The sequence below is a fragment of the Apteryx mantelli genome, chromosome 1 (genome assembly GCF_036417845.1).
Source record: "Apteryx mantelli isolate bAptMan1 chromosome 1, bAptMan1.hap1, whole genome shotgun sequence".
Taxonomy (NCBI): Eukaryota; Metazoa; Chordata; class Aves; order Apterygiformes; family Apterygidae; genus Apteryx; species Apteryx mantelli.
The window spans coordinates 132,285,236-132,310,816 of record NC_089978.1 but is presented as its reverse complement, the minus strand read 5'-3'; the positions used below and the strand labels follow the sequence as shown (position 1 = coordinate 132,310,816).

The 25,581-nt window shown below is 40.4% G+C and overlaps 1 protein-coding gene across 2 annotated transcripts in view; it reads left to right on the top strand.

Moving 5' to 3' along the window:
- Positions 1–25,581, top strand: part of GSK3B (glycogen synthase kinase 3 beta) — a 156,572-nt gene that overhangs the window by 91,092 nt on the left and 39,899 nt on the right. For both annotated transcript variants that reach the window (XM_067302234.1, XM_067302233.1), the window contains exons 4-7: positions 3,423–3,533; positions 6,947–7,077; positions 8,977–9,083; positions 21,247–21,344. In XM_067302234.1, the coding sequence (XP_067158335.1) occupies positions 3,423–3,533; positions 6,947–7,077; positions 8,977–9,083; positions 21,247–21,344 (447 nt within the window). The remainder of the gene's footprint in view (positions 1–3,422; positions 3,534–6,946; positions 7,078–8,976; positions 9,084–21,246; positions 21,345–25,581) is intronic.

Here is a 25,581-nt window from a genome sequence, read left to right as displayed (position 1 = left end):
ACAAAATGCAACTTCTAACATCTGAGGCAATTGCAGGTAAATGAGTTGCATTGCTAAAATCAGAGCCCTAATGAAGTACATTGATTTGGTATTTCAGTTCTGACTTACTGCCCTCTGCCTTTTTATTCTTAAAGAGTAGATGGTCATAGCCAGAGTGGCAAGTACAGGAAAACATGGATGCACTTAAACATTTGACCTGAGGAGAATGACTAATAACTTATTCAGTCCCAATGCCTGTAAGGAAGAGTGCATTATTTAATGCCATTTTGTGTTTGCTTTCTTCCATTTTTATGATACAGTTTCCTGTGGACCTTGCTGGATCTCTATAAAACTGTTTCAGACTCTGTCCTGACTGATAGGTTACCTTGGTTGGTTCCCAGCCCAGAAATTTTGAAATAGTAGTGTGGAAATAAGTCACATGTGGAATATGTGGTGAGGGTTGAAAAAGGCTTCCTGTAATGGAAAGATGAGCTTTGATCTTCTCTCCTGATCCTCAAGCAGTTGTCCTCATTTGGCAAGCTCTTTGAGCCAGCCCTGTTCCTTGGTGTAATACATTTGGGTCACTGGAAAAGTATGTGTTCAGGAAGACTGCACGAGGTGGATAAACTGGGTCACATCATCCTTAGAGCTTGTCAGACGGGACTGCTTTCTAGCTTGCGCTGAATCTCTGTGAGGGGAATCCAGGTAATTTACAGAGGTTATTCTGTAACCAGATCATGCTCACAGGGAAGGGTGAGGTCTCTTTAAAACAATAGTCTGAGTGTTTATCAGGTTTGCGTCAGGTGACAGCAAGAGCTGGCTGGGGAGAGGTGCTCATGTGCCTTCCCTGGTCCTAGGTGATAATGGGTGATACACACTTATGTAGGAGCAACACCACACGGTTGGGGCAGTGCGGACAGCACTGAAACTCCTAAGGATTGGTGGGTGCAGAGCTCCATCTCAGGATTCAGATGCCTTGATTTTCTTATGTCTGTGTCATTTTATGCCATTGAATCAGTCCTAATTCCAACAGAGCAGAAAATAAAAATCAAAGTGGAGGAGGGGAAAGTAAATCAAATGTGGTATGAACTAAATAGAGTTCTTGAATTCTTGAATGTCAATGTTGTGGAGTAGTGTAGAAAGGGCTTAATGATTGTATGTATAACTGTTTTACATGTCTCCTTTTACTTGTACTATGAGAGGATAATGAAGGCAATATAATCCCATTTTCACTCATTTTTCGCTGTTTCTGTAATCTCCCATGTAAATCTCCTTTGTCACTTGGAACATGAATCCTCTGAGTGAAAGTAATCAATCTCAGTAATAGTGTACTTTGTACTGTGACTTGCTACCAATATGACTTTTTTTATTCTCCAAGAGGCCAGCATTCAATACAGCAGCATATTCCTCAGGCTGTATCTATACCAAATTGAGTGGAATTCCTATTCATGGGAATGTTTTCTGTCTTGGTGTACAGGTTGCCTTATCAGGCATAAGTTAACTTTGAATTTTTGGGACATAATTTTCATGGTATTAATTATAAAAAAATATATAAAATAACTGACCTAAGTAGAGGTGGTGGTGGATTTTTATTTGTCTTGCCATGAGAGTTAGAGAGACAAGAACTTATGTTGTTGCAGAAGGGAGGGTGGTAAAATACATGTATACAACTGTCTTCTATACATTTGCACATACATGACATTCTGAAGCCTTTTGATATGCTTTCTGTGCTTCTGGTATTTGTCTTTCCTCACGCATTTCTGGAAGCCTCTTCTGCATCCTTGTCCCTGGATTTCTCGATTTTGTTACCACTAGCCCAGTTTTTGGGATACCGGTGGGACTGTCTGAGGCTGTTAGTCTTTATGTCTATGTGGCAAAATTGCAATCAGAGCAGATAGCAGCTAATGGACCATTGGCACTTGATGTAGACAGTGCATTGTAAGGTGACTTGGCCTACCAGGAGGTATTGGTAAGAGCTATTAAAATGTCCAGGAAGTACAATAATGATGAATATAAATCTTGAACTTCTGAGACAACAACATAAAAAACAGAGGTTCTTCGCATGTTGCATATTTGAGGTGTGTGTGTGTTAATCACTTCTTTATGCATTGGAAGTTGCTGCTGTTTGCTCAGACAATGCAGGGACAGTTTAAGTAATACAGAAAGCCGAGAGAGCAACGCACCAGACTCTGTTCTAGCTGGCTAATTAGGTCACAGTATGTTATCATTAAATCACTGTAGCTAAATGAGGTTTGTGTTCAAGTTGAGAGGTATTAAGATATGTAGTCAACAGACTTGCTAACAAGAGACTTCATTGAAGACTTGGGAGTTCCGTACGGCTTCCACCTATATAAAGTCTCTGTGTATCATCTTTCTGTGTAGAAAGATGTAGGTTTTAATACAGCAAGCACAGAAGAGATTACTTCTGTTTAATTCTCCTTGCTTTCAAAAATGAACTTTCAGGTTAGTATAATTAATATTGGGGGGGGTATAATTAAATGTATTTGCAATTCTGACACTTAGCACTAAAGAATGCATTAAAATATCAGAAGTCTTTTTCAAGACCTGTTTTACTGCTGAAAATTATCAGTTCCATAATTAGGCACTATGTGATTATAGTACCATGTCACTTAATTCCTTTTTGTTACAGAATATTTTAGCAAAGGGAAAGGGGGAACAAAGTACCTTATTAGAAAGCTACTCATGTTGTTTCTGTCTCACAGACCTCTAACCTGATTCCAAATATTAAAAATCATACTCGAATTTTTGATTTTATCTTGTACTTTTTTGCCTTGAATAAGCTCATATGTTTAAGTTGAGCGAACCTGGATGTCAAAATGCTTGTAAGCAGAATGGTTACAAATATTAACACTGAGTTTCTATCTGTGAATGATTAATACATATTATTAGTCTCTTAAGAGAGTTAGGAATTCAGTAAGATCAAAGTAACCTTTCTAAAAGATGCAGGGTGTTTAAACATTCTTTTGTTGTGCAGTTGTGTGAGTGAATCTGGGAATTTTAAGTTTGCACTTCTTGAGTTTTGGTGGGGAAGGAGGTAACAGGTTAATAGATAGCTTAATGATGAAGATATCACTGTGAAGTGTGTCCTAATGAGAATATCAAATGAGCAGAGCAGCTGTATCCTTGTCTGTATTTATAATGAGAAAATATCTCAAGTTAGAGAGTATGTTAATTAAAGTGACCTTATACACAAGTTTGACTTAGATATTTGTCCACAAGTGCTAAGCTTAAAGGAAAAAAAGGTTGGTAATAGTTCGCAGTCCCACTAAAGATGTATACTTTAAACAAATTAAAAAAAAAAATCCTAACAGTGCCAAGTCCACAGCTGTCTCAAGCTATCAGGTTCTCTGGATGCTTTTGTTGTGCTTCATGCTTCAAATCTTTCTGTTAATATTTTTTTCTTCTCCTTTATTCTCTTTCAGAAAGATGAGGTGTACCTCAACTTGGTGCTGGACTATGTTCCTGAAACAGTATACAGAGTTGCCAGACATTATAGTCGGGCCAAACAGACACTCCCTATGATTTATGTCAAGGTAAGTAACTGATAGATGTGGTTGGATGAAGAAGGAAATTATAGGAATGGACTTTCTGGATACCTCTTTTCTGAGGCACATAATTAGTTTTCTGAAATTCTTAGGAGCTCCTGTGCCTTGAGGCAAGAATAAAGGTTGGAATGGTTGTTTGTTAGGCTGGAGGAAGAATGGAGGTGAGAGACTTAAATTTCAGCACTCCTGATTTCTCCCTTTACAAAAATCTCCAGAAGGTGGGGGGAGGGTGGTGGTGGTGGAGAGGGGTTGTTTTTAAGCAGTTGAGATAGAAACTGCCACCAGCCCCATCAGCAGCTTCAGCCTCCTGAGTTGATGAAGACACAGTAGCGCGGAGGTCAAGAATTGGAAGAGGATGTCGGAAAGAATACTGTTCTCTTCTATGTTATCTTCCCCCTTTCCTGGCATATGAATAAGAGTTCATGTGCTTCTGTGAGGGCGTGAAAGCCATATCAGTGTCTCCTTCCCTGCACTTGGAGCTCATTGGCTTTACCACTCTTTTCTTGAAGAGCTACATGGGGTAAGAAGTTTGCACATGTAGTCTCAAGACCTCACTTTACAGCTGTCGTCAGCTTTTATCTTCTTTTACAAAGTGGTTAAAACTTGCAAAATTTTGGTTGTCAAGCATTCATCTCAGCTGTGTCTTGTAGTTTCATTTTGCATATTGTGGTGAACACAGTCCACATACTAGTGAGTGATCATGTTCTTAACGTGGCATTAACTTGATAGCAATAAAAAGCTGATCTGCAGACATTTTGTCTCTGTAGCCAAATAACGTTAAATGGACATTCGCAACAAACATTTCTGATTTGTATTGATTTCCCCAGACTCATCTTTAAATATGCAATGCTTAACATTAGGGTAGGTTTAAGAGAAAGCTTTTATCTGATTTAAAGAAGAAGAAAGTTACAAAAAGCGACTGTTCCAATAACAAAGCATTGTACCATAACTATATCTGCATAAATTGTAAATTGCATGTCTCAGCAATGCCTAGAACTATTGCTTGTTTTTAAGAAAGCATAGGGTCTTCTCATCTAGCAATAAGAATTTCTACTGCAAGATTGCTCTATTTGGCCTGTCAGTGGAACAGCACGTCTTCAGATTATATTCTCCCCACAATTTGCTTGTTAGCTTAGCATTTGATAAATTATTTATAAATCTCTTCTCAGTACTGTTGGTCTAATTGCTGTCCATTTTGGGGCTTTGGAAAAATTGTCCATCCTTTGCAAGAAAATTCTGCTTCAATTCTTTCATCTTGTTGGATACTTGTAACTTCCCATTCCAGGTAGCCTGAAAGGCTGTTTTTATATTGTTTTTCTGACAAGGCAAGCCTTTTTCCTTATCTTCTATTTAAAAAGAGATCCCATAACCTTGATGTTATTAAAGCTTTTGCAATTTTCCCGACCTCATGGCTACATAAAGGTCATCATACCTCTTCCTGGATAACAAAAGCTGTTGTGGAATGGCAAGGAAGCTTTTCTAGTCATCTTTTTGTTAATACTAGTTTGTAACTTCTAACATTCTGTTAGAAATTTTTAGGTTGCTGCATTGAGATGAAAGACAAATTTTATAAATTCCACATATTGACTTGACTCCTTAAGTTAGAGCAATCTTTTGGATTATTTTGCAGCACACAGACACGCGCGTGCACACACTAGACTTTTAACGTGTCTATAACAGGCAGTTCAGAAAACACCTATATATATTTGTTTGCTCTTCCTTGTTCAGAGTTTTTGTTTTGAGAAACAAATATAAAAACTAAAAACTTCAAGGCAGCGTTCAGACAGGTTTCCTCCCCCTCACACCTTCCCCACCCCCCAAAAAAAGGCGGGGGAGGAGAGAGAGAGCGGAAAGGCAAAGACAGTGGTGCAAGTAAGGCGAACGTGACCTGATACCAGTATCTAGCAATTGCACCCAGTTTTACAGACCATTAAAGGTGAACTGTGGCGAATGCACTTAGACAAGGGAAATGTGAAGGTGCAGCTCCAGTACAATGTCCCGTCTATAGCTTGGTTTTGAATGGAACCATGGGACACAGGATAAAAATAACCTGGTTGCCTGGTGTCAACCTTGAAATAGGGATTTCCCATGCCTTCATGACTTTGGATGCTATACAGCCCTGTTTATTCCCAACAGCTCTTTATTCTCCATAGGCGAAAGCATGTAGCTCCAATATCTGAGCATGCTTGCTTGCCCTGTAATTTTGCTGTGCAAAGTTCTTGGCTTCACAACATCTCCCCTTCCTGTAATCCAAGTTACTAAAGGATTGACTAGCTGTGGAAAGGGGGACAGAGCAGACCCTCCCTTAGCATACTTGTTTGCTGTGCCTTGTATAAAGTTATTCTGAGCTGCTGTCGTTATCTGCTCTCCCTTTGCCCAGAGTTAAGTAAATTGAATCTGTCCCTTTATCCTGAACAATGGGGAGATTCACTCAAGTGACTGGCTGAGAGACTACTGTATTCTGTGGGCAACTTTTAATATGATGTTAATAAAAGATGAAATAAAACACTTGAGCTGATGAAGGTTGCCTGGAGTACTTCATTTTTATGCTGCAGCTGATTGCTAGGATTTATTTGGGAAGGAAGAAAGCGTGTCTTGTTCTTCCATCATTTGTCTGAAAAGCTCTCAATGTATCGTAGTGCTGCTTGGGTACTCTAAGGGTGCTAAATTTAGGGAGCTGGAAGGAGGTAAGACAGCAGCTGTGCTCTATGCATGTGGAAAAGGGGCAAGGGGAGTGCCCCTTGCATCCTCTGACTTTCTGTTTGGGGTGATGCCTCGTTTGGTTGGGTGAACAGGGAGAAAGATGTGCATATGCCTCCTGTGGCTCCAGGTCCATTTCCCTTTCGTTGGAAGGATGAAGGAGATATTTTGTTGGTGGCTGGGATCCATCTTCTGTTTACATCCTCTTACGGTGATAGGATATTATTTGTTTCCCTGTGAACAAACTCTCTTTTACCAGTGGACCTTGCACATTGCATTCATCAAGTTGTAGCACTGTTATTGTTTTTTTAGTTTAATAGTGATTTACAAAGCAAACTGAAACACCTTTCTCTAGTTTGTGTGCATTTTTGCAACTACTATCATTTTGTTCTGTGGCTGTTTATAAATGTTGGACAGCTCTCACACTTTTTTTTTTTGAATAAAGTTCATTTTTGAAAGGACAAGAAAACTGATTTGACGTGCATATATGGTTATGTGGCAAAGATGGAGCGGGGGGAAGGGAGGTCAATTCCTAGGCCTTTCACATCTTCACTGTACTATTTTAAATTGAGTAGAGTTGTCTTTTTTTCTGCGAAATAAGTCTTTTTTTTTTTTCTTCTAATACAGCTTTGTGCTAAATTAATTTTTTTCTCGTATTTTGCCTGGGAAAGCATACATTATGCAATATTTTTGTGTTCCAGTTGTACATGTATCAGCTGTTCCGGAGTTTAGCCTATATCCATTCCTTTGGAATCTGCCACCGGGATATAAAACCACAGAACCTCTTGCTGGACCCTGATACAGCTGTTCTAAAACTCTGTGACTTTGGAAGGTAAGCTTGTCTCTATGGGCTGCAGCCTGGTGAAATTACTTCCTTTAAAGTGAGCCATGGTGGAATTTTGCAAAGAAGCCCTCTGAGTTCCTCAGAAGTTAATCATTTATAATTTTGAAAGGGAAATTACGGATACTCTTTCTATTTTCCTTTTAAAATTAGTTCATATAAATAGCTGAAAAAGGATATCACAAGGAAGGGAATTGAAAATTTAAGCCTGCAATTTATTCACATATTCAGAAAAATAAATATGCCATTGCATAGGAAAAACACTGTGCCATGGAAAAAATGCAGTCAAATATGATGAAATACATATGGGTTTCACCCTGTGGTTGCATAGAGTGAAATACATATGAGGAAGAGAGGACAGGCAGAGTGGCGTAACAACCTCAAAAGGCTAATGTTATCCTTTAGTCTACTTGTATGTACACCAATTCATCTAATATTTCAAATACTGTAGAGGCTCAGGATCAGAAGCAATGCTTCTAATGGAAGCTCTCAGATAGTGGACTTCTGCATGCCAGCTTCCAGCAGTACATTTTTTCCAGTATCTGCTCAAGTGAGACATATATAGAGTCCACCCCTCCATATAAGAAAAATAACTGATAGAAAGGTTCTGGAAATCCGTGCTGAAGCAGGAAACATTTTTTTCTTTGGGGTAAATTTCAGTCTTCAGATTGTACTATAATTTTGCAGACTAAAATAGGTAGGAGGGCATCTGTGCGTGAGGTCACCGGAGCGGCTGTTGCTAAATTAGCTCGTCCGCAGTGAGCTGGAATGTGAGATGGGTTATTCCAGCAGTGCACAGTCATGCGTAGTGCCTCGGGAATCTCCTCCTCCGCTGTACCTTACAAGTGTTGCAACAGAATAAGTATTGCGCTAAAACTTGAAATAACAATGCATAAATAGGTGATTTTTTTTTCCTTGTTAAAAATGTAGAAATGTTGACTGTAGTTCCCATACAGAAAAGCTGTAGGGAAAACTGAGACATTTTAGAACAGGTTAAATGGGTGGTGGGAGCCCCTCTTTGCTGCAGGTGGAGAGGTGCGTCTCGAAGGCTGGATATTGGATTTGATTTGCTTGCCACTCGCTGGCTTTGTTGCTGCTTTTTTAGATGTGTGTGTCATAATGCCAAAAGGGCAGTTTGATCCTGCAGCTCCTTTCCATCAAACACTTGGTAAATAGAAAAAAAGAATATAACACGTTCCTAACCTCATTTTCCAACAATAATGTGCTCTTGTGTTCTTTTATTTTCTTAGATGAAGGATGTTTCAAAAGGTGCATGCACTTGTGGTTAGGCCAATACTCTAAATTATGCACTTTGTGGCAGGTCTTATGCACTGTAAATAAACCTTCATGTTAATCTTGGATTATTCATGTGTGCCTGCACTAGCAAACTGTTTTTTCCCTTTGTCTCCTCATACCCCTCTTGCTTCATGCCACGTTCCCGTAAATAGTGAAGAGCCAAAACCTTCTGATGAAGGGGGGCGGGGGGAAGTTAGTACTCTGAAGTTCTGGTGACTGCCCAGGGCTTTTGAACCTTAAAAGGTAACTGTATTTGACTGAACTGTATTCTGTCCTCTTCTGTGTAAACAGATCTTTGTACCTATCAAAACTTTATATAGGAAACTGCCAGCCAGAAACCTGACCCTGTTTATCCCCTAGATTGTAGTCAAAATTTCCTCTGCTGTGTCCAATATGAGGAAGCTACTAGATGGATTGGACCAGTTTCACTGTAAATCATTGAGTCTGTGGCTTGCATCAGCTTAGAAGAGCACAATACTTTAAGCATTTAGGAACTGGGGGTGGGTGAAGAGCACTAAAGCTTAATATTGGCCTGCACTGAAATACTATAAAACTTTCCCTTACTGAAAGTTAATTACTTTGTTTCCTCTTTAGTGCAAAACAGCTGGTTCGCGGAGAACCTAATGTCTCGTACATCTGCTCTCGGTACTACAGGGCACCAGAGTTGATCTTTGGAGCCACCGATTATACCTCCAGTATAGGTATGTGTGTGTATTTGTTGAACTGTATACTGGCTATATGTATGTTTATGCTATAGTTAAGTGTAAATACTTCCAGAGATCTTGGATATGATCCCTGGGAGCAGAAGTTTACTGCAGATGGTCAGAAAATACACACATTTTGTAGGCGGCTGCTGTGATTTCTGTACCTTATGAGATTTTAGTGTCAATTAGATTAGGAAAGACTTTTTTTTGTTTGTTTGGGGGAAAATCTGGTTTCAAATAATTTTTCCAGCTCTCTAGGTAATTTTACTATTTAGCATAAGAGCAGACATGAGAACTCAAACTACCAAGTATTTTGTTGACTTAAAATAACTCTAAAGTAGGACTGTGGAAGTATCAAGTCTGACACTGTGTTTGATATGCCGTCATTTAGACTTGAGTAATTTTGTCACTTGTTTACTCAGCTTTTAGTAAGTGTTTTTAGTGGGAGAGAAAATGTGGCCTGATTTTTGGCTTTAAACTCTCTTGAAAAATTTAATATAATCTCTACAGTAGTCCTCTGATGTTTACTTATTCTGTTAACTTTTGTCATTAGTTTTCAACATGATGAAGACTTCTTTTTAATACGTGCACATAGCTGCATCGTGGAGTTGTTAGGAAAGCCGGAGGTTTGGGCAGAGGGCAGGTAATAGCAGGGTTTTGATACTGTGGAGCTGTAGAAGTTTTCTCCAAATGAACAGCAGTGAGTTGGTTTGTTGTAACTTGTGCAGTTTCCAAGGGCTCTTTTTGAAGGCCGGTGCTAGAGAGACTGGGATTTGGTTCTCAGGTGCCCCACTGTAGCACTAAGCTTTTATGTTGCTCATGGACTGGAGTAGCTTAGGCGAGCTTTAAAATGTTCAAAAGGATTTGGAGGTCATGATCAAGTCTTGGAAGAATGCAAGTGTGTTTGTAACCTGTTGAAGTATGCTTAAATACCTTTAAGCATATTAGTGTTCTGACTAGCATTAAGCTTGTTGGTTGGCTAACTTGCTTTGATTCTTCAGTTCTTTGAAAACAGAAGTTTCTGAAGACATAACTGTTCTTGTTGATTCTTTTCCAATAGTTATTTTCCAATAATTATTCTTTTCCAATAATTATTCTATTACAATAATTCTTTCCAATAAATAGTATACCACAGAATCACAGAATCGCTGAGGTTGGAAGGGACCTCTGGAGATCATCTAGTCCAACACCCCTGCTCAAGCAGGGTCGCCTAGAGCTTATTGCACAGGATTGCATCCAGGTGGGTTTTGAATATCTCCAGAGAAGGAGACTCCACAACCTCTCTGGGAAACCTGTTCCAGTGCTCTGTCACCCTCACAGTGAAAAAGTATTTCCTCATGTTCAGATGGAATTGTCTGTGTTTCAGTTTGTGCCTGTTGCCTCGCGTCCTGTCACTGGGCACCACTGAAAAGAGTCTGGTCCCATCCTCTTGACACCCTCCCTTCAGATACTTGTACACATTGATAAGATCTCCTCTCAGCTAAACAGGCCCAGCTCTCTCAGCCTTTCCTCATAAGAGACATGCTCCAATCCCCTAATCATCTTTGTAGCCCTTTGCTGGACTTGCTCCAGTAGTGCCACATCCCTCTTGTACTGGGGAGCCCAGAACTGGACACAGTACTCCAGATGTGGCCTCAGCAGGGCTGAGTAGAGGGGGAGAATCACCTCCCTGGACCTGCTGGCAACACTCTTCCTGATGCACCCCAGGATACCATTGGCCTTCTTGGCCACAAGGGCACATTGCTGCCTCATTCTTAACTTGGTGTCCACCAGCACTCCCAGGTCCTTCTCAGCAGAGCTGCTTTCCAGCAGGTCAACCCCCAACCTGTACTGGTGCATGGGGTTATTCCTCCCTAGGTGCAGGACCCTGCACTTGCTTCTGTTGAACTTCATGAGGTTCCTCTCTGCCCACCTCTCCAGCCTGTCCAGGTCTCTCTGAAGGGCAGCACAGCCTTCTGGGGTATCGGCCACTCCTCCCAGTTTTGTATCACCAGCAAACTTGCTGAGGGTGCACTCTGTCCCTTCAGCCAGGTCACTGAGGAAGACACTGAACAAGACTGGACCCAGTACTGACCCCTGGGAGACACCGCTAGCTACAGGCCTCCAACTAGACTCTCCACATCAGTGGAGCACAACCCTCTGAGCTCTGCCATTCAGCCAGTTCTCAATCCACCTCACTGTCCACTCATCTAGCCCACACTTCCTGAGCTTGCCTATGAGGATGTTATGGCAGACAGTGTGGAAAGCCTTGCTGAAGTCTAGGTGGACAACATCCACTGCTCTCCCCTCATCTACCCAGCCAGTCATTCCATCACAGAAGGCTATCAGATTGGTTAGGCATGATTTCCCCTTGGTGAAGCCATGCTGACTACTTCTGAGTACCTTCTTGTCCTCCACATGCTTGGAGATGGTTTCCAGGATGAGCTGCTCCATCACCTTTCCAGGGATGGAGGTGAGGCTGACTGGCCTGTAGTTCCCTGGGTCCTCCTTTTTGCCCTTTTTGAAGACTGGGGTGACACTGGCTTTCTTCCGGTCCTCAGGCACCTCTCCTGTTCTCCATGACCTTTCAAAGATGATGGAGAGTGGCTTAGCAATAATGTCCGCCAGCTCCCTCAGCACTCGTGGGTGCATCCCATCAGGTCCCATGGATTTGTGGGTGTCAAGTTTGCTTAAATGATCTCTAACCCCATCCTCCTCAAGCAAGGGGAAGGCTTCCTTTCTGCAGACTTTCTCTCTTGCCTCCAGGGTCTGGGGTTCCTGAGGGCTGGCCTGAGCAGTAAAGACTGAAGTAAAGAAGGCATTCGGTAACTCTGCCTTCTCTGCATCCTTCGTCACCAGGGCACCCACCCCATTCAGCAAAGGCCCCGCATTTTCCCTAGTCTTCCTCTTGCTGCTGATATATTTGAAGAAGCCCTTCTTGTTGTCCTTGACATCTCTCACCAGATTTAATTCCAAATGGGCCTTAGCCTTCCTCGTCACATTCCTGCATACTCTGACAATGTTTCTATATTCCTCCCAAGTGGCCTGTCCCCCTTTCCACTTTCTGTATACTTCCTTCTTCTGGTTGAGTTTTGCCAGGAGCTCCTTGCTCATCCATGCAGGTCTCCTGCCTCCTTTGCTTGACTTCCTACTCATAGGGATGCACCGCTCTTGAGCCTGGAGGAGGTGGTGTTTGAATATTAACCAGCTCTCTTGAACGCCCCTTTCTTCTAGGGCCCTAACCCATGGGATTCCTCCAAGTAGATCCCTGAAGAGGCCAAAGTTTGCTCTCCTGAAGTCTAGGGTTGCGATCCTACTTAGTGCCCTGCTGCCTCCTCGCAGGATCCTGAACTCCACCATCTCATGGTCACTGCAGCCAAGGCTGCCCCCGACCTTCACATCTTCCACCAGTCCTTCTTTGTTTGTTAGTACAAGGTCCAGCAGCACACCTCTCCTTGTTGGCTCCTCCACCACCTGTGTCAAGAAGTTGTCACCAATGCTCTGCAGGAACCTCCAGGACTGTTTGTGCCTAGCTGTGTTGTCTTTCCAGCAGATATCAGGGTAGTTGAAGTCCCCCATGAGAGCCAGGGCCTGTGATCGTGAGGCTACTTCCAGCTGTCTGTAGAAGGCCTCATCGACTTCCTCTTCCTGATCAGGTGGCCTGTAGTAAACACCCACAACAGTGTCCCCCATGCTAGCCTGCCCTTTAATCCTTACCCATAAGCTCTCGACTCGCTCTTCATCCACCCCTAGGCACAGCTCAATACATTCCAGTTGCTCTCTCACATAAAGAGCAACTCCACCACCTCGCTTTCCTGGCCTGTCTTTCCTAAAATGCACGTAGCCATCCATGACAGCACTCCAGTCATGCGAGCTATCCCACCATGTCTCTGCAATGGCAATGAGATCATGGCCCTGCGACCGCACACAGATCTCTAGTTCTTCCTGTTTGTTCCCCATGCTGCATGCATTGGTGTACAGGCAACACTCTCATATCTCCCCTGGTATGAAAGAAGGGGCAGGACCATAGGAAGTCTGGAGAAAGTAATGGTACAATAAAGATAAAAAGCAGGGCTTATTTAATGGTTGGCCATTGCCAAAAATGTCAGTCCCAACCCTGTTCTTTCTTGCCCTGTACTCATGGTCCTGTTCTCTCCCTTGCACTAGCTCTGACAGTTTACTGTTCAATATGCTGATGCAGCTTCAGTTGCCAAGAGACTTTATCTTGGTTGGGTTCACTTTCTGTGAGGTTAAGGAGTTGAATCGATGGTACTGTGCAGTCCGATGAGCACCAGAGCCCAGGTAAAACCAAAGTAGCAGGAGGAAGGAGGCTGATCCCAGCTGACATCTTTTTGCCAGCTGAGAGCCAATAGATTGACTCAGTGGTGTTATCTGAGTGCACTTAGACAACTTGCCTCAGAGGATAGCTCCATGAAAAAAGTATTTTTGGTGTCACCAGAAGAGACTGCTTTATAGATGAGTCTGTGAAATGTCTCTTCCTCCAAGTGTGTAATGACTTTAAGCTCATGCTTTTTGCAGAAACTTTGATAAGTCGCTCTTTCCATTTTGTTTTCTTATTTATCTTTCCCTAAAACAGTTATAATAAAAATATCATTATGAAGTGAGGAATCCATTTTCTGCTTGCCAAACACATCAAGATTTTTAAACAGCTGGGGTTCAAACTTTTTCATGCACAAAAAAACCCCCATCTGCTCAAACCCCTTCCCTAAGTTTATTACTTGGTACCCTTTCCTCTCTCCTCTCCCTTCCTAACAGAAACTGTGCATGTGGGAGTTGAAAAGTAATAAAATACTTTTACAAACTTGCTCTGCAGTTTACCAGTATTGTGTAATATGTTGCAAATTCTAGGGGGTTGGTTTTGTTTTGGTGCTGTTCTTGGCGGAAATAAGAGTTACGTCATTCCCTACTTCTTGCTAGATAGGTGGCAACAGCACGTAGGAACTCTACCCTATTTCACTGACGTAAAAAGCTTAATCATCCAAACTGGACCAATGTTATTTGTATACCACTGACATTATTTGTATACCAACCAACAAGCACGAATAGATTTCCTTAAAAAAAAAAAGAGAGAAAGAGAGAGACGGAGGGAGAAAAGAAAATTTAATTATCATTAATTTACCCATAACTCAAGGTGTAGGAAACTAGGAAATGCTTCAGTACGCTAATACCACATTTTATTTACCCTTTTTTAATGTAGACACACCTGCCTTTTCTAATTCCATCTTTCTGATGAAATGTAGTACAACAGTCTTTTCTGGCTATATAGTCTTTTTCTGTTCTGTATATAAAAATCCACTTGTGTGTGAGGGTAGTAACAAAAGCTAAGCTTAAACATGTTGTAAGGATCTTAGCTCTTCTGTTTAAATGTGCTATCTTAAAGCTACATTAAAAATAAAATAGATGAAGAATATGGAGCCAAAAAGTGTCTTAAGTAGAACTTTTTTTAGCTTATCTGCAAGGCATCCAGCTATTTTCATGAGATTTTTGTTGTTTGATAGCATTACTGCAGGGATTATGATTGTAATACAGTACATTATAGTAATCATTAGAAGTATTTTTGAGCAAGAAGTACTTTTAAACCCATTATGTGGTTTTGCATGTAAAACTACACAGACACAAATGCACAGTGACACTGTGGTGGCCCGAGACTAGCAGTACAGTCAAGATGCATCATGGCCACTTCAGTGGTTAGTCATGTATTTAGCATTGTAACCAAGAATGGTGCTAGTCTGTCTGGCTTTGTCTAGGTTGTACTTTAACACATGAATTTCTCATTGTCACATGGCGTGGTCTTAGATGTAGTAGAAATTAAAATTGGTTCCAGGATGAGTCTTTTCATTCAGGTTGTTTCAACAGAACTATACTCCAGCTCTTAATTTCTGGGTTCTTGCTTGCTTTCATTATTTTATCAAAGCTCATGACTTTGAGGAGCCTTCTGGATTGTAATTTAAAAATAAGCCACAGCCTGGCATTGTGTTTCTTGCAGTTTTGTGACTGTAAGTATTTATGTACACCACTGTATTGGTGGTGTATATAAATACATATGATAGTAAGAATAGCCTCAAAGCACATTTACTGCTTCTGCGTGTCATCCAACAGACCTGGGACTATTAAAATAATTACCTGGGAAATAACCTCTTTGAGTTTTTAAATAATCACTGTTGCCAAATAGATAAAAAACCAGGCCAGTGCAATAGCTCTTTTGCCTGCCTGCAGTACAGCTTGAAGGGCTTTTGCAATGGTAAGGCACAAGCAGTTGGGTGCCTGCATAGCTTGAAGAACCTGGGCCTGGATGTATCTTTGCCTGTGAATGCTGAAAGCGCATGTGTGTGGCTAAGGATGGCGCACAGTTTTGTTCCTGCAGCTAATTTGTAGGAGTTTTGCGAATGAAGCCCTCCAGCTTTCCTTTGACGGTGGCTGGGCTGAAGCTGATTCCTTGCAGGTCCGTGTGCGTTGTGCTCTTGGGGAGCGTGTTGCCCTGCATGCTGCTGGCTGTGCTCTAGCGCTTGTTGCTGTTGCCTGCTGGAAAACTATGGGATTGCTGCCCGGATTCCCCCAAGATGTACCAGGACAAACATAGACAGGCAGTGTGGTAGGGGTGGATGCAGACATTTCTGTTATCACGTGATTGGGTTGTGGAAAAAGCAGCTGTGCAGTTAAGCTTTATCCACTAAACATGCGTTTTTACTAGGGTAGGTGGTGGGGCAATGACTGCTTACCCCAGAGCATGATGGTGCTGCCGGGTGACAAGGGTCTTCTGGCGCCCAGCGCATTTTCTCAGTCTCTGTGTTGGCAGGAATCAAGGGCGTTCCAGAAGGAACATTTATAGCCACGGGCAGGGAAAGATTGATCTGAATGGCAGTGTCACAGGCTTCTGCTGGGCTGGCCAAAAATAAGTATCACAAAGTTATTCATTCACTTTCCTAGTGAACGCTCGGACTGAGAGGGAGAGGATTTTGTCTGAGCAGTCCAAAACAGCATTTTGTTTGGACGCATGTGTAGTCAGGCTATCTCAGAATTTTGGGGTGGGGGGGGGGAAACTATTGCCAGGTGTGCCTCAAACCTGTTGCCAAACAAGAAGTAATAGTTGCCTCTATATCTCAAGCGGCGAAGTCCGGTGCTGAAAATAAGCATAGGTGTTAATTTATTCAACAATTCTATCACCGGTCATTGTAGTTTCATCTCTTCATTGCAGAAAAATAGGGATATCTGTGTTTAACTTGTGTTCCTGATGACTTTCCAAGCATTTTAGTTTTCAGCCTTATTCTGTCTCATATAACCTGTGGCAGATTGATGTGCAAAACTCTCATTGACATAGCACATGTGCCAGTGATCTGGGGTTTTGATCTCATTTTGACATCCCAAGACCCATTCCAAATAAATAGCAACAGAAAAGCATTTTATGCTGTGGCATTTGGCAGCTCAAAGCTGCTGGCTTTATGACATCCCAAGGCTACTCTTCTGACTCTGTTCTTTGTTTCTTCCCTACTTGTTTATACAGTCAATCTGTTTCCAGAACAGCAACTTTCAATCACACGCAAGATGGAGAAAGTCCATCAGCCTGGGATGAAGGCATAGTGGGGTAGAGATGACTAGATGAGGAACAAAATGCACAAAGGTCGATATGCTCCATAAAGTGTCAAATGAAGGAAAGTTTTTTAAGTAGTCCTAAATGAATGAGAGCAGGCTCAAAATTTTTTTTTCCTGTCTTCCAAATAGCGAGTTAGGGGAGCTGGGACATAAAATGATGAATGTTGATCCTGAGGTGAGGCAAGGGGGCTAGCCTCTACGTTTGAGAAGGAAGAGCTGGAGATCAGAACAATGAGGCTTGTGGACAGGGTACCCTGTCACAGCCAGCCCTTGTCAGAGACCTCAGTTGTCCACATATATTAAAGCTAGGAAGTATATTTTGTAGGTTGTCGTGCTGGATGCTTGTTATTGAACTAAAAAACTTTCCTTTTCTTTTTGTAATGCTGCAGTTGCATTCAAAAGCCAGGGAATTATTCAGATCAGATTGTTAGATAAGTTAATGCCTACCTGACAACTGTGAAGAACAATAAAGTAATAGAAGCTTGTATTAATTAAGAAATGTAACTTTTGGTTTTTGGAGTATGAGAGGCTCTGTGATTTTTTTGTATGCTTAAATAAGTGCAGGTAGCTCGCATGATAGAGGTATTTCTCTAAATGTTTCCTTTTTCTTTAGTCTGTAAAAGGTACAGCTTTAGCAGCTATTATTATTTGTGAAGGCTCTCTTAAATAATTTTGTAAGAAGTTTGTTTTTGGCAGGCAGTTGCATTTCCTGTCCATATTGTTACATTCTGCGAAGAAATGAACCTTACTCACTTTTTTCTACATAAAATTAGTAGCCCTCACTATTTTCTCTTTAAATTTCTCATTGTCCCAACTATTTCAGCATAAGGATAACGTGTTAATTTGATTCTTGTTTTCTGTTAAGGTCCTGTCTTGTCTTGTTTATTAACCAGTTTAAAGCATTTGAGTGAAAAGTCATATTTTGCCTTAATTAAATTGCACATGTTAGAAAGGAACAGTACTGAAAATGTTTCTTCTCCCATGGGAGTAGGTAGATATGCTGCAAATTTGCTCTGGAAGGTTATTTAAACTATAGTCGTGAGCTGTGATGATGTACTAAGGCAGAGAAATGGTCTGATAAGGAGCTATCAAAAACTGGTATTAACTACCTTGTCATTTCTCTGAAGTAACATATCTTTAAATACAGAATTTAATACAGTGTTTACTTTAGGATTTAGAAAAATATTACCACCAGAATTCAGAATATAAATTTCAAAATGATACATTCAAAGAAAAAAAATCAAACCATTGTGGAGTCAAATTTTAGTCCTGTTAAAAGTCAGTCTCGAAGAAACCATTACGTTTGAGCGGAGTTGAGGTTTCCCGCTGTCTTCATTATTGTGCTTTACTCACTAGCGATATGTATGTGCCCTATATAATCTATAGTCCGTTGCTATCCCTGCTTCGAGCTGCTGAAGTTGGTAGGAGATCTCTGGCATTGAGTGAGAATGCTTCGAAGGTGTGTTCATTTCCTTGAGCAGGGAATATTGCCTAAGTCCTAACTTAGAAGTCAGTGAAATTACATTCCTGGAAGAAAATGTGGATTTCCAAAATCTTTAGCTTATTTCAGTGTGTGTGTGTTGATTAATTTAAAGTGTTAGTAAATAAAATGAAAGCAAGTTGAACTGACTTTTCATAAGGCATTAAATCACCTGATCTGTAAGACTTCATTGCACGGGGAACAAGTAGCTGGGTTTCAGGTGGGTCCATTGTGTGTTTGTGGTATCCCTGCTGGGGTAATTTGGCAAGCGTTACTTAGGCTTCTCCAGCTGGGCCCTCATGACTCTCATTCTTTCTGCTTAGCCTCTCTCCCACCAGAGTGCCCTCAGCTTTCTCCCATGTCCTCTGCCTTTTTTTTTTTTTTTTTTTTTTTGTCCTTCTTGCCTGAACAAGATACTTCACGTATCGCAGCTGGTTTGCAGTTGCAGTTTGTGCTGGATGAACCAGGCATATTGTGCAGGGCTGAGCTTTCCTTTCCTTAGCTGAGAGGCTGCTGCAGGCTCTCCCTCTGTTTTTGCAAATCTCTGAAATGTCTTTTCTAGACCTCTGCCTTTCAGACCTGTCTTGAGATTTGCTAGTGGAGGGCAAAAGCATTTAGGGAGACCAGGGAAGGAGAAAACAGCACAAAGCTGATTTCATGGGGTAAACCAGACTAGAGGGTTTACGAAGCCACAGTCTAAGATGAGAAGATAGTGCTAGCATAATTACAGAATTTTTAAAGGAACAGACACCTAAATGCCAGCTCACTCTAATATCAACTTTGGTTTTGTGCATGTTCTGTCAAATACTTTTTTCTTCCCAGGTACTGTTTCTCTTTCAATCCTAAATAAGTATCTAAATTGTCAATAACGATTATAGCTCTTGGACATCACTTGTTTTTGATAATTGGTGTAAAGGACTCAGCTTTTTCAAAATCTTTTAAGGCACCTTTATGTAGGCTGTTAAGTTACAATACTCTGACACTTTAATACATTTAATCCATTTCTTCAATATTTCTGAAGACATCCATGCCATCTCTCAAGCTGTTCTGTAATTTCCTGTAAACCCAGTTACTTATTTGACAGGCTCTTGGTATGTATGGGATGACATAAAAAGGTGATTCTTTACATCATCTTTCTGTTGTATGTATGATGGCAATAGCTGTCAGACTTGGACAAAAAAAGTGTGATTGTTCTTTACTTGATGACTTCTTTATTTGTTGCTGGGATCTCAGCACCTTGGTGGTTGTATCAGTTTCTATTAAACATGACTAAAATTTCCAAAATCTTAATCTGGTTTGTTTGCTTGTTGAAATTCAAGACTTAAACTTTGGACTAGTTCTAGTTGCCGTTTGTGTTGTAAACGGTCACCTTTCAGGGTAAACCCTAATATGACATTTGTACTGAGACATGAAGTAAAAATGCATCCATTTGACTTAGATGCGTGATTTTCTTTGCATTACCCCCCTCTCTTTAATTTAGAAATGGGAAAAAAGTCTGTTCCAACTTGCAGATTATTTTATTATCAATCTTGAGTTCCTGAAGGTTGTTTTTATTTTTGTGTCAGTCTCTAGCCGGTGTGACAAAGTGATAATAGACTGTTTAGAGAACAGTCACATATTTCCTCTTCACACACGTTGTGTGTGTCCTGCTTCCCAATGACATTGTTTAAATGCACTAGGGAAATAATGTTTTTTATCATAACATGGAATAACTCAGGTTGGAAGGGACCTCAACAGGTAAATTCTCTGGGTTTTGAGTTTTCTGTTTGTTTCCTGGTGGTAACTTAGCTTATAGGAGTAGGCAAGAGTTTGAAGTAAATTGGGAGGAGGGGGGCTGTTTTTGTTCTTTTTCTCTTTTAGGACATTACAGTATTGTAGGTTTTCTGGATCTCCTGTTATTGATTGGGTGTTTGAGAGTGATTTTGTGTAAGGTTTCAGATTTGCATTGAATAAATGATGACTTTTCTAGAAAACTTTATAGTCAACCTATTTTTTTGGAGAAAAAGTTCTCTCTGCAGCTAGATGCGATGCCTTTAGTGTGGTGAACAACTTAAACTTCAGTATTTGGTGCACAATTACAGCGAATTCTCACAAACTTCTGTGTAATACTTACTGCATCTGCTTAGGTATATTCTCCCTTGGATTAAGTATGTTTTGAAAATAAAATGCTGTATGCTATAGCACACTCAGATGTTTTCTTAAATTGTTACTGCCATAGTGTTGAATTATTTATATGTACAAAGATCAAATGGTGTGTAACTGTGCAGGAAAGTATCAGTAATAGATGATGAAATTTTTATTCATGTAGAAAAGTAGCTGCTAATGACTAGTTGTGGCTTTTGGTATACATGTAAAAGTTAGCTGGTAACTTCTAGTATGGATGCTGTTGAGTTGTTCTCTGGTCTATGCCTAGCAGAGCTATGATCCAGCCACGTTTGCAAATGGAATTGGGATAAAAATTAGGCCTTGATATAACTGAGGTAGGCTGTCTCCTAGATCCCTTAATTTTGAGCTTCAGAGTACTACTAATATTTGCAGTACTGATTCATCTGCTAGCAAATGGATGTTTTCAATAAATGGATGAAAAAAATAAGTCTATTCAACTTAAAATAAAAGAGCAAAAACACCACCTGTTCTCGGTAGGTGATGCCTGTGCATAGTCTGTAATCAGTGTGTGTGGGGGGGTTGTTTTGTTTTTTAATACACTTTTTGGATGCTTTAGATGTACTTTTTTGGTTTGGGGAAGTTCTTCATTTTCAGGTGGCAAATATTTTCAGTCCTTTTCCATAAGTTTGTGTTTTAATGTCAACATATGGTGATGTTCAACATTTTCTCCAGTTCTCATTATCTCATGGTTTGACTTCTAAAACATCTGCCCACCACTGCTTTATGCCAGGAATCTGTGTTTTCTAGATTGTAATATCTTGGGGGGGAAGAGGGAGTGGTCTTGATTTTTATTTGTTATGCACAGTACGCAGTATATCAAGGAATAAAATAAGTAGTTTAAAATTGATGCTATTTATAGAAAATAACTAATGTATACATTTTACTGATACCATCCCTTGTTCCTCACTTTTTTCCCCTTTTTAGATGTGTGGTCAGCAGGCTGTGTATTGGCTGAACTGTTACTAGGACAACCAATCTTTCCAGGTGACAGTGGTGTGGATCAGTTGGTGGAAATAATCAAGGTATAGAATTCTAAATGCTTCTTTGATCCCTGAATTACTCCTTGGGAATCGGTATGAAAATGTGCATTGTTATAAGCTTAGCAAAGCAGATATTCAGTCACCCTTGTAGAGTGTGTTGCATGTAAACTGTGATTGAAAGCAATTCTCATGCATTTTTGAGAACCTGGTGGTCTTCATTTGCCCCTCTTACAATTAAGCATAATGAATGATATACTATGTTTTAATTGTATAGCGTTTCATTCTCTTAAAGGGTTGCAATTTCAGTATACTTGGAAGTAATGCTTACATATTGAGCCAATATTTATTAATGTGCGTGATTCTCATTCTTTAAGAATCTGGCTCTTTTTCCTTTGTTGCATGCAGTTAGTACTTGGCGTCGAAAGCAGTTATTAAATTTCTTTGTGCCAGATACATCACACGTAGCCTTTTTTTCTTCCCTCCCGCTAGCTATGTGAGGTGAAAGGTGGAACATGGCAGCCCTATTTTGCAGATGGAGAATCAAGACCTAAAAATGTTGGGCAAAAATATCTTCCACCTGAAAAGTCTTGTTGTTAAAGTGAGAAAGACCTAATATTTCAGAATACATAACATTTATATAGCACTTATGTTCAAACACATCTTGATTGATTTCATTTGGTAAGCTGTGAATATTCAATGACTCTCAAATTAGAGACATGGAAGAGTAATTCATAGCTTAAAAAAATGGGTTCTGGCTTCCCAGCATCTCTCCGGTTCAGCTGCTGTACCATTGAAATTCTCTTTTCCCTAGTCTCCCCCTCCTTGTTCAACTTCTGCAATGAAGGAGGTGTCTAAAGAGAACTGTGTGTGCTTCCTCTGAATTTGCCTATATTGTACATTAAGTAAGATGGGAGTATTATGGAGGATAAGATGTATGCGCACACAGTTTGCCTTTATTTACTTCATCACCACAAGGGGCCTGTATTAACAGAATTTATTCCTTGAACTTGTGGCTTAAGTGCTACTGTGGTGCACATGTGTTTGAGTTGCCCATGTGTGGAAAAAAGCTCCCTCAAAAGCAAAAGTGTATGGGTAGAAGAACAGAAATTCCCAGTGATGTCTGTCATTCCCTAGAAGAGCTGTAAAACTTGTGTTGCTGGTGTCTTTGTCACTGTACTAATGCAGCATCTGACACCAACTGGTAGTAATTTGCCATCCTCTTGTGTGGAGCTCCCCAGCTGGTGGGACTCGGCAGTTGTGTGGCCTGCTCTATGTTCTTGATGGGGCGTGCTCAAGATGAGAGCTATGCCCAGACCTTTCTAGGCTCTTGCCAGGTCTCCTGCAGCCTTTAGCTGTGTAACCCTAGCTTGTAGTACTGTGATGGCTGTCTGCCTCACTGGAAGTCCTCCAGTCAGCTCCTTTCCTCTGGGGGCTCCATGTCTTACACCTACCTTTCCTTTGCCTTCCTTGGGTTCTTCTATTGTCTTTTGGCCTGGTATCTTTCAAGCTCAGCAGGTTCAGGTGGGGTCAGTTTGCATAGGAAACACCAGTGGAAAACCAGTAGTGTTGTAACTGTCAGGAGCAAGGTTGATGATTACTCAGGCGATAATTTTTTCCTTTTGAAAAGCATCTTGGAATGGCACAGTGCTTTCCATTGTGCCCTTTTTGTGAGATGTAAAATGGTCCCTGGAAACAATTTTGATTGCTCAACTTCCCCAAGCATTCATGCAATTAACTGTGGTGTTTGCCCTTGGAAGTTCTCAAAAACTCCTGTTCTACCTCTTGAAACAAGACAGGATTTCACAGATGTCATCTTCTCATTTTGTCTGGAGCTGTTACGAGCAGCTGCCATGTTTTGCTGATGAAAGGAGAAGTGATTAGTGTCTGCAGAGAAACTATATTTAAAGAGTTTGGATAAATATGATTATTTATATCACAATGATAGTCCTGTAAGCCCTTTCATAGTTCAGTTAGAAATCTGAGGCTATAGAGGCCTTATCAGCAAATTCATAGCATTTTGCCTTACTGTTGACTTGACTTTGACAGTGTGGAATTATAAAAATTAGAAAATAGATGTACTCTAATTGTTGAGGTGTTTGCCAAGCAGCAATTGTGGTCTTGCTCAGCTTGCTAGAAGCTGTTTTCATTAGTTGGACGTTTTCAGCTCTACAGTAGTAGAAGTAAACAACTGTGAACTGTTAATTTTATATAGCATCTGTGTGCTCCAATTCTGATGATTCTGTTTCAATACAACCTAATGCAAGCATAAAGGAAGCAGAGGAATACTTTATTAAAGCTGTTGATAGCTTGTATGCCATCTACGGTTTCTTTAAATGCCACTATCATGAATGTGTGATAACTTCAGACTGACTCATCACCAAATACGTGCTGTTGCAAAACTAATGCTTTGTCTCACGACAGCCGAAGGAGTGTCCAGTATAAAGGCTTGAACTTCCGTGAATTATAGCTGAGGTAATGGTTTTCACCTCACCAGAAATGGGTTTCTGAATCATTTCTTTAACTGTAGAAAGGGGGATTCTGAATGATCATCAAAACCTGTGTTGTTCCTGGGTTTTCATCTTCTGTTAGGTATGTAGCCCTCCATATATAGAAATGAAGTGAAACAGGCAGCTTAAATGTAGATATAACTCCCATTTATAGTAAGCCAGGTCTCTTCAATTGAAAAGTTACAGTAATGAGATAGTATGTTTTAGGAAAGTCTGAGAGAACAAATGTTGCAAACCTTAAAGTAATAATCACTAGAAAGGATGTTTGCTGAATCCTTAAAGGAAGTATGATGGAAAATGTGAACTTGAATGGGCAGGTGCCATGAATATTTTTCTGCCCATGTGCTTGTTACTGAGACAGCGTAGATTCTTGGGCCGCAGCTGGAAGGAAAACTGGAAGGTAAACTGCAGAAGTGGATTGTTTTTCAATACAACTGTCTACAAATCTTGTGAAATTTTGAATTGACTATACATAAAAGCACTGGCAGTGAGAATACAGAGAGAATTGTAATTGTGTGAGGATAGCGCATTCAAGATTAACAAAGGCCATGAGAAAACGTCTTAAGAAAGTGCATGACCTGGGTGATGAGTTGCTTCCCTTTTAATGTCACACCTGCAGCTAATTGCCAAACTGGGAGTAGATGGAAAATAGTACATGTTTACCCCAAAAGTCTAGTCATTTTTCTTCTCACCTTTGAGGATGAGGAAAAGTAGAAACTGAGATCCTAAGTTTTCCATTATGCCAGCTGTTGGCAGGGACCTGTCCCTTCTATTATATATCCTTTAAAAGTGACCTATAATCAAGGAATAATTGAGCATATTTGTTTTTTCAAATGTGTACAGAAGTCATGAAACATTCTCTCCCTACCCCCAGCATGGTGTTTAAATTTCATTCATATTTGAAAGGTTAGTATAAAAATTGCAAACTCTCTTGAGGAAGCTTGGATTCTGCAGCCTCAATACAGTTGAAGACGCAGCCAGTTCTGCAGCATAAAAATTACCAGAAACATAAGTCTTGGGTACAACATGTTATAAAACAGTAGGTTATTTAGAATTTCATTTAAAATGGGGTTCATTTAAAATTTGTTGACAGATGGTCTCCACCTCTTCCATTTGCTGCTGTAGAATATTACTATTTAAAGCTTTTATTGTAGCACAAATGTATGTTAATGTTAGCTGGCAGTAGGAGAAATAGAGGTATGTGATCGGCCAAATAACAGCAAAATTTGTAGGAATTGCAGATTGTGACCTGTGACCTGCTGTTATACAGTGACTGTCTTGGAGTCATGCTTTTTAGATAGCTTTCTCAGAACTATAATGTCTGAAATTTAGGAATAGAGGAAACTGAGTATTTTAAACTACCCAAAAGGGATATATTCAAACATATTTAGCTAATAGTTTGGAAATGAATCTGACCTCTCATACCTTTAAACGTACTTGATTTTGCTGCAGGAAGGGTCAAGTTAGAAACTTTTCTGCTAGTTCCTATCAATTCAGGATGATTAAAAGTCTTGTAGCCAAGATATATTTTCAGCTATCCATTCAGTTGCTTATTCAGCTTTGCTTATTCAGAGTTCATTTCACAACGCAACAGCTGGATCTATATCTGGATATGAAGTTTTTGCCTTAGACTGGAGGAGGACTCTTTAAGATGCCACCATATTAAACTTAGTCCTCCCTTGTCATGTAGAACATGAGGACAACCACTAGGAAGCCATGTTTGTAAAAACAACCCCCCCCCCCAAAAAACAAACAAACAAAACAAACAACCC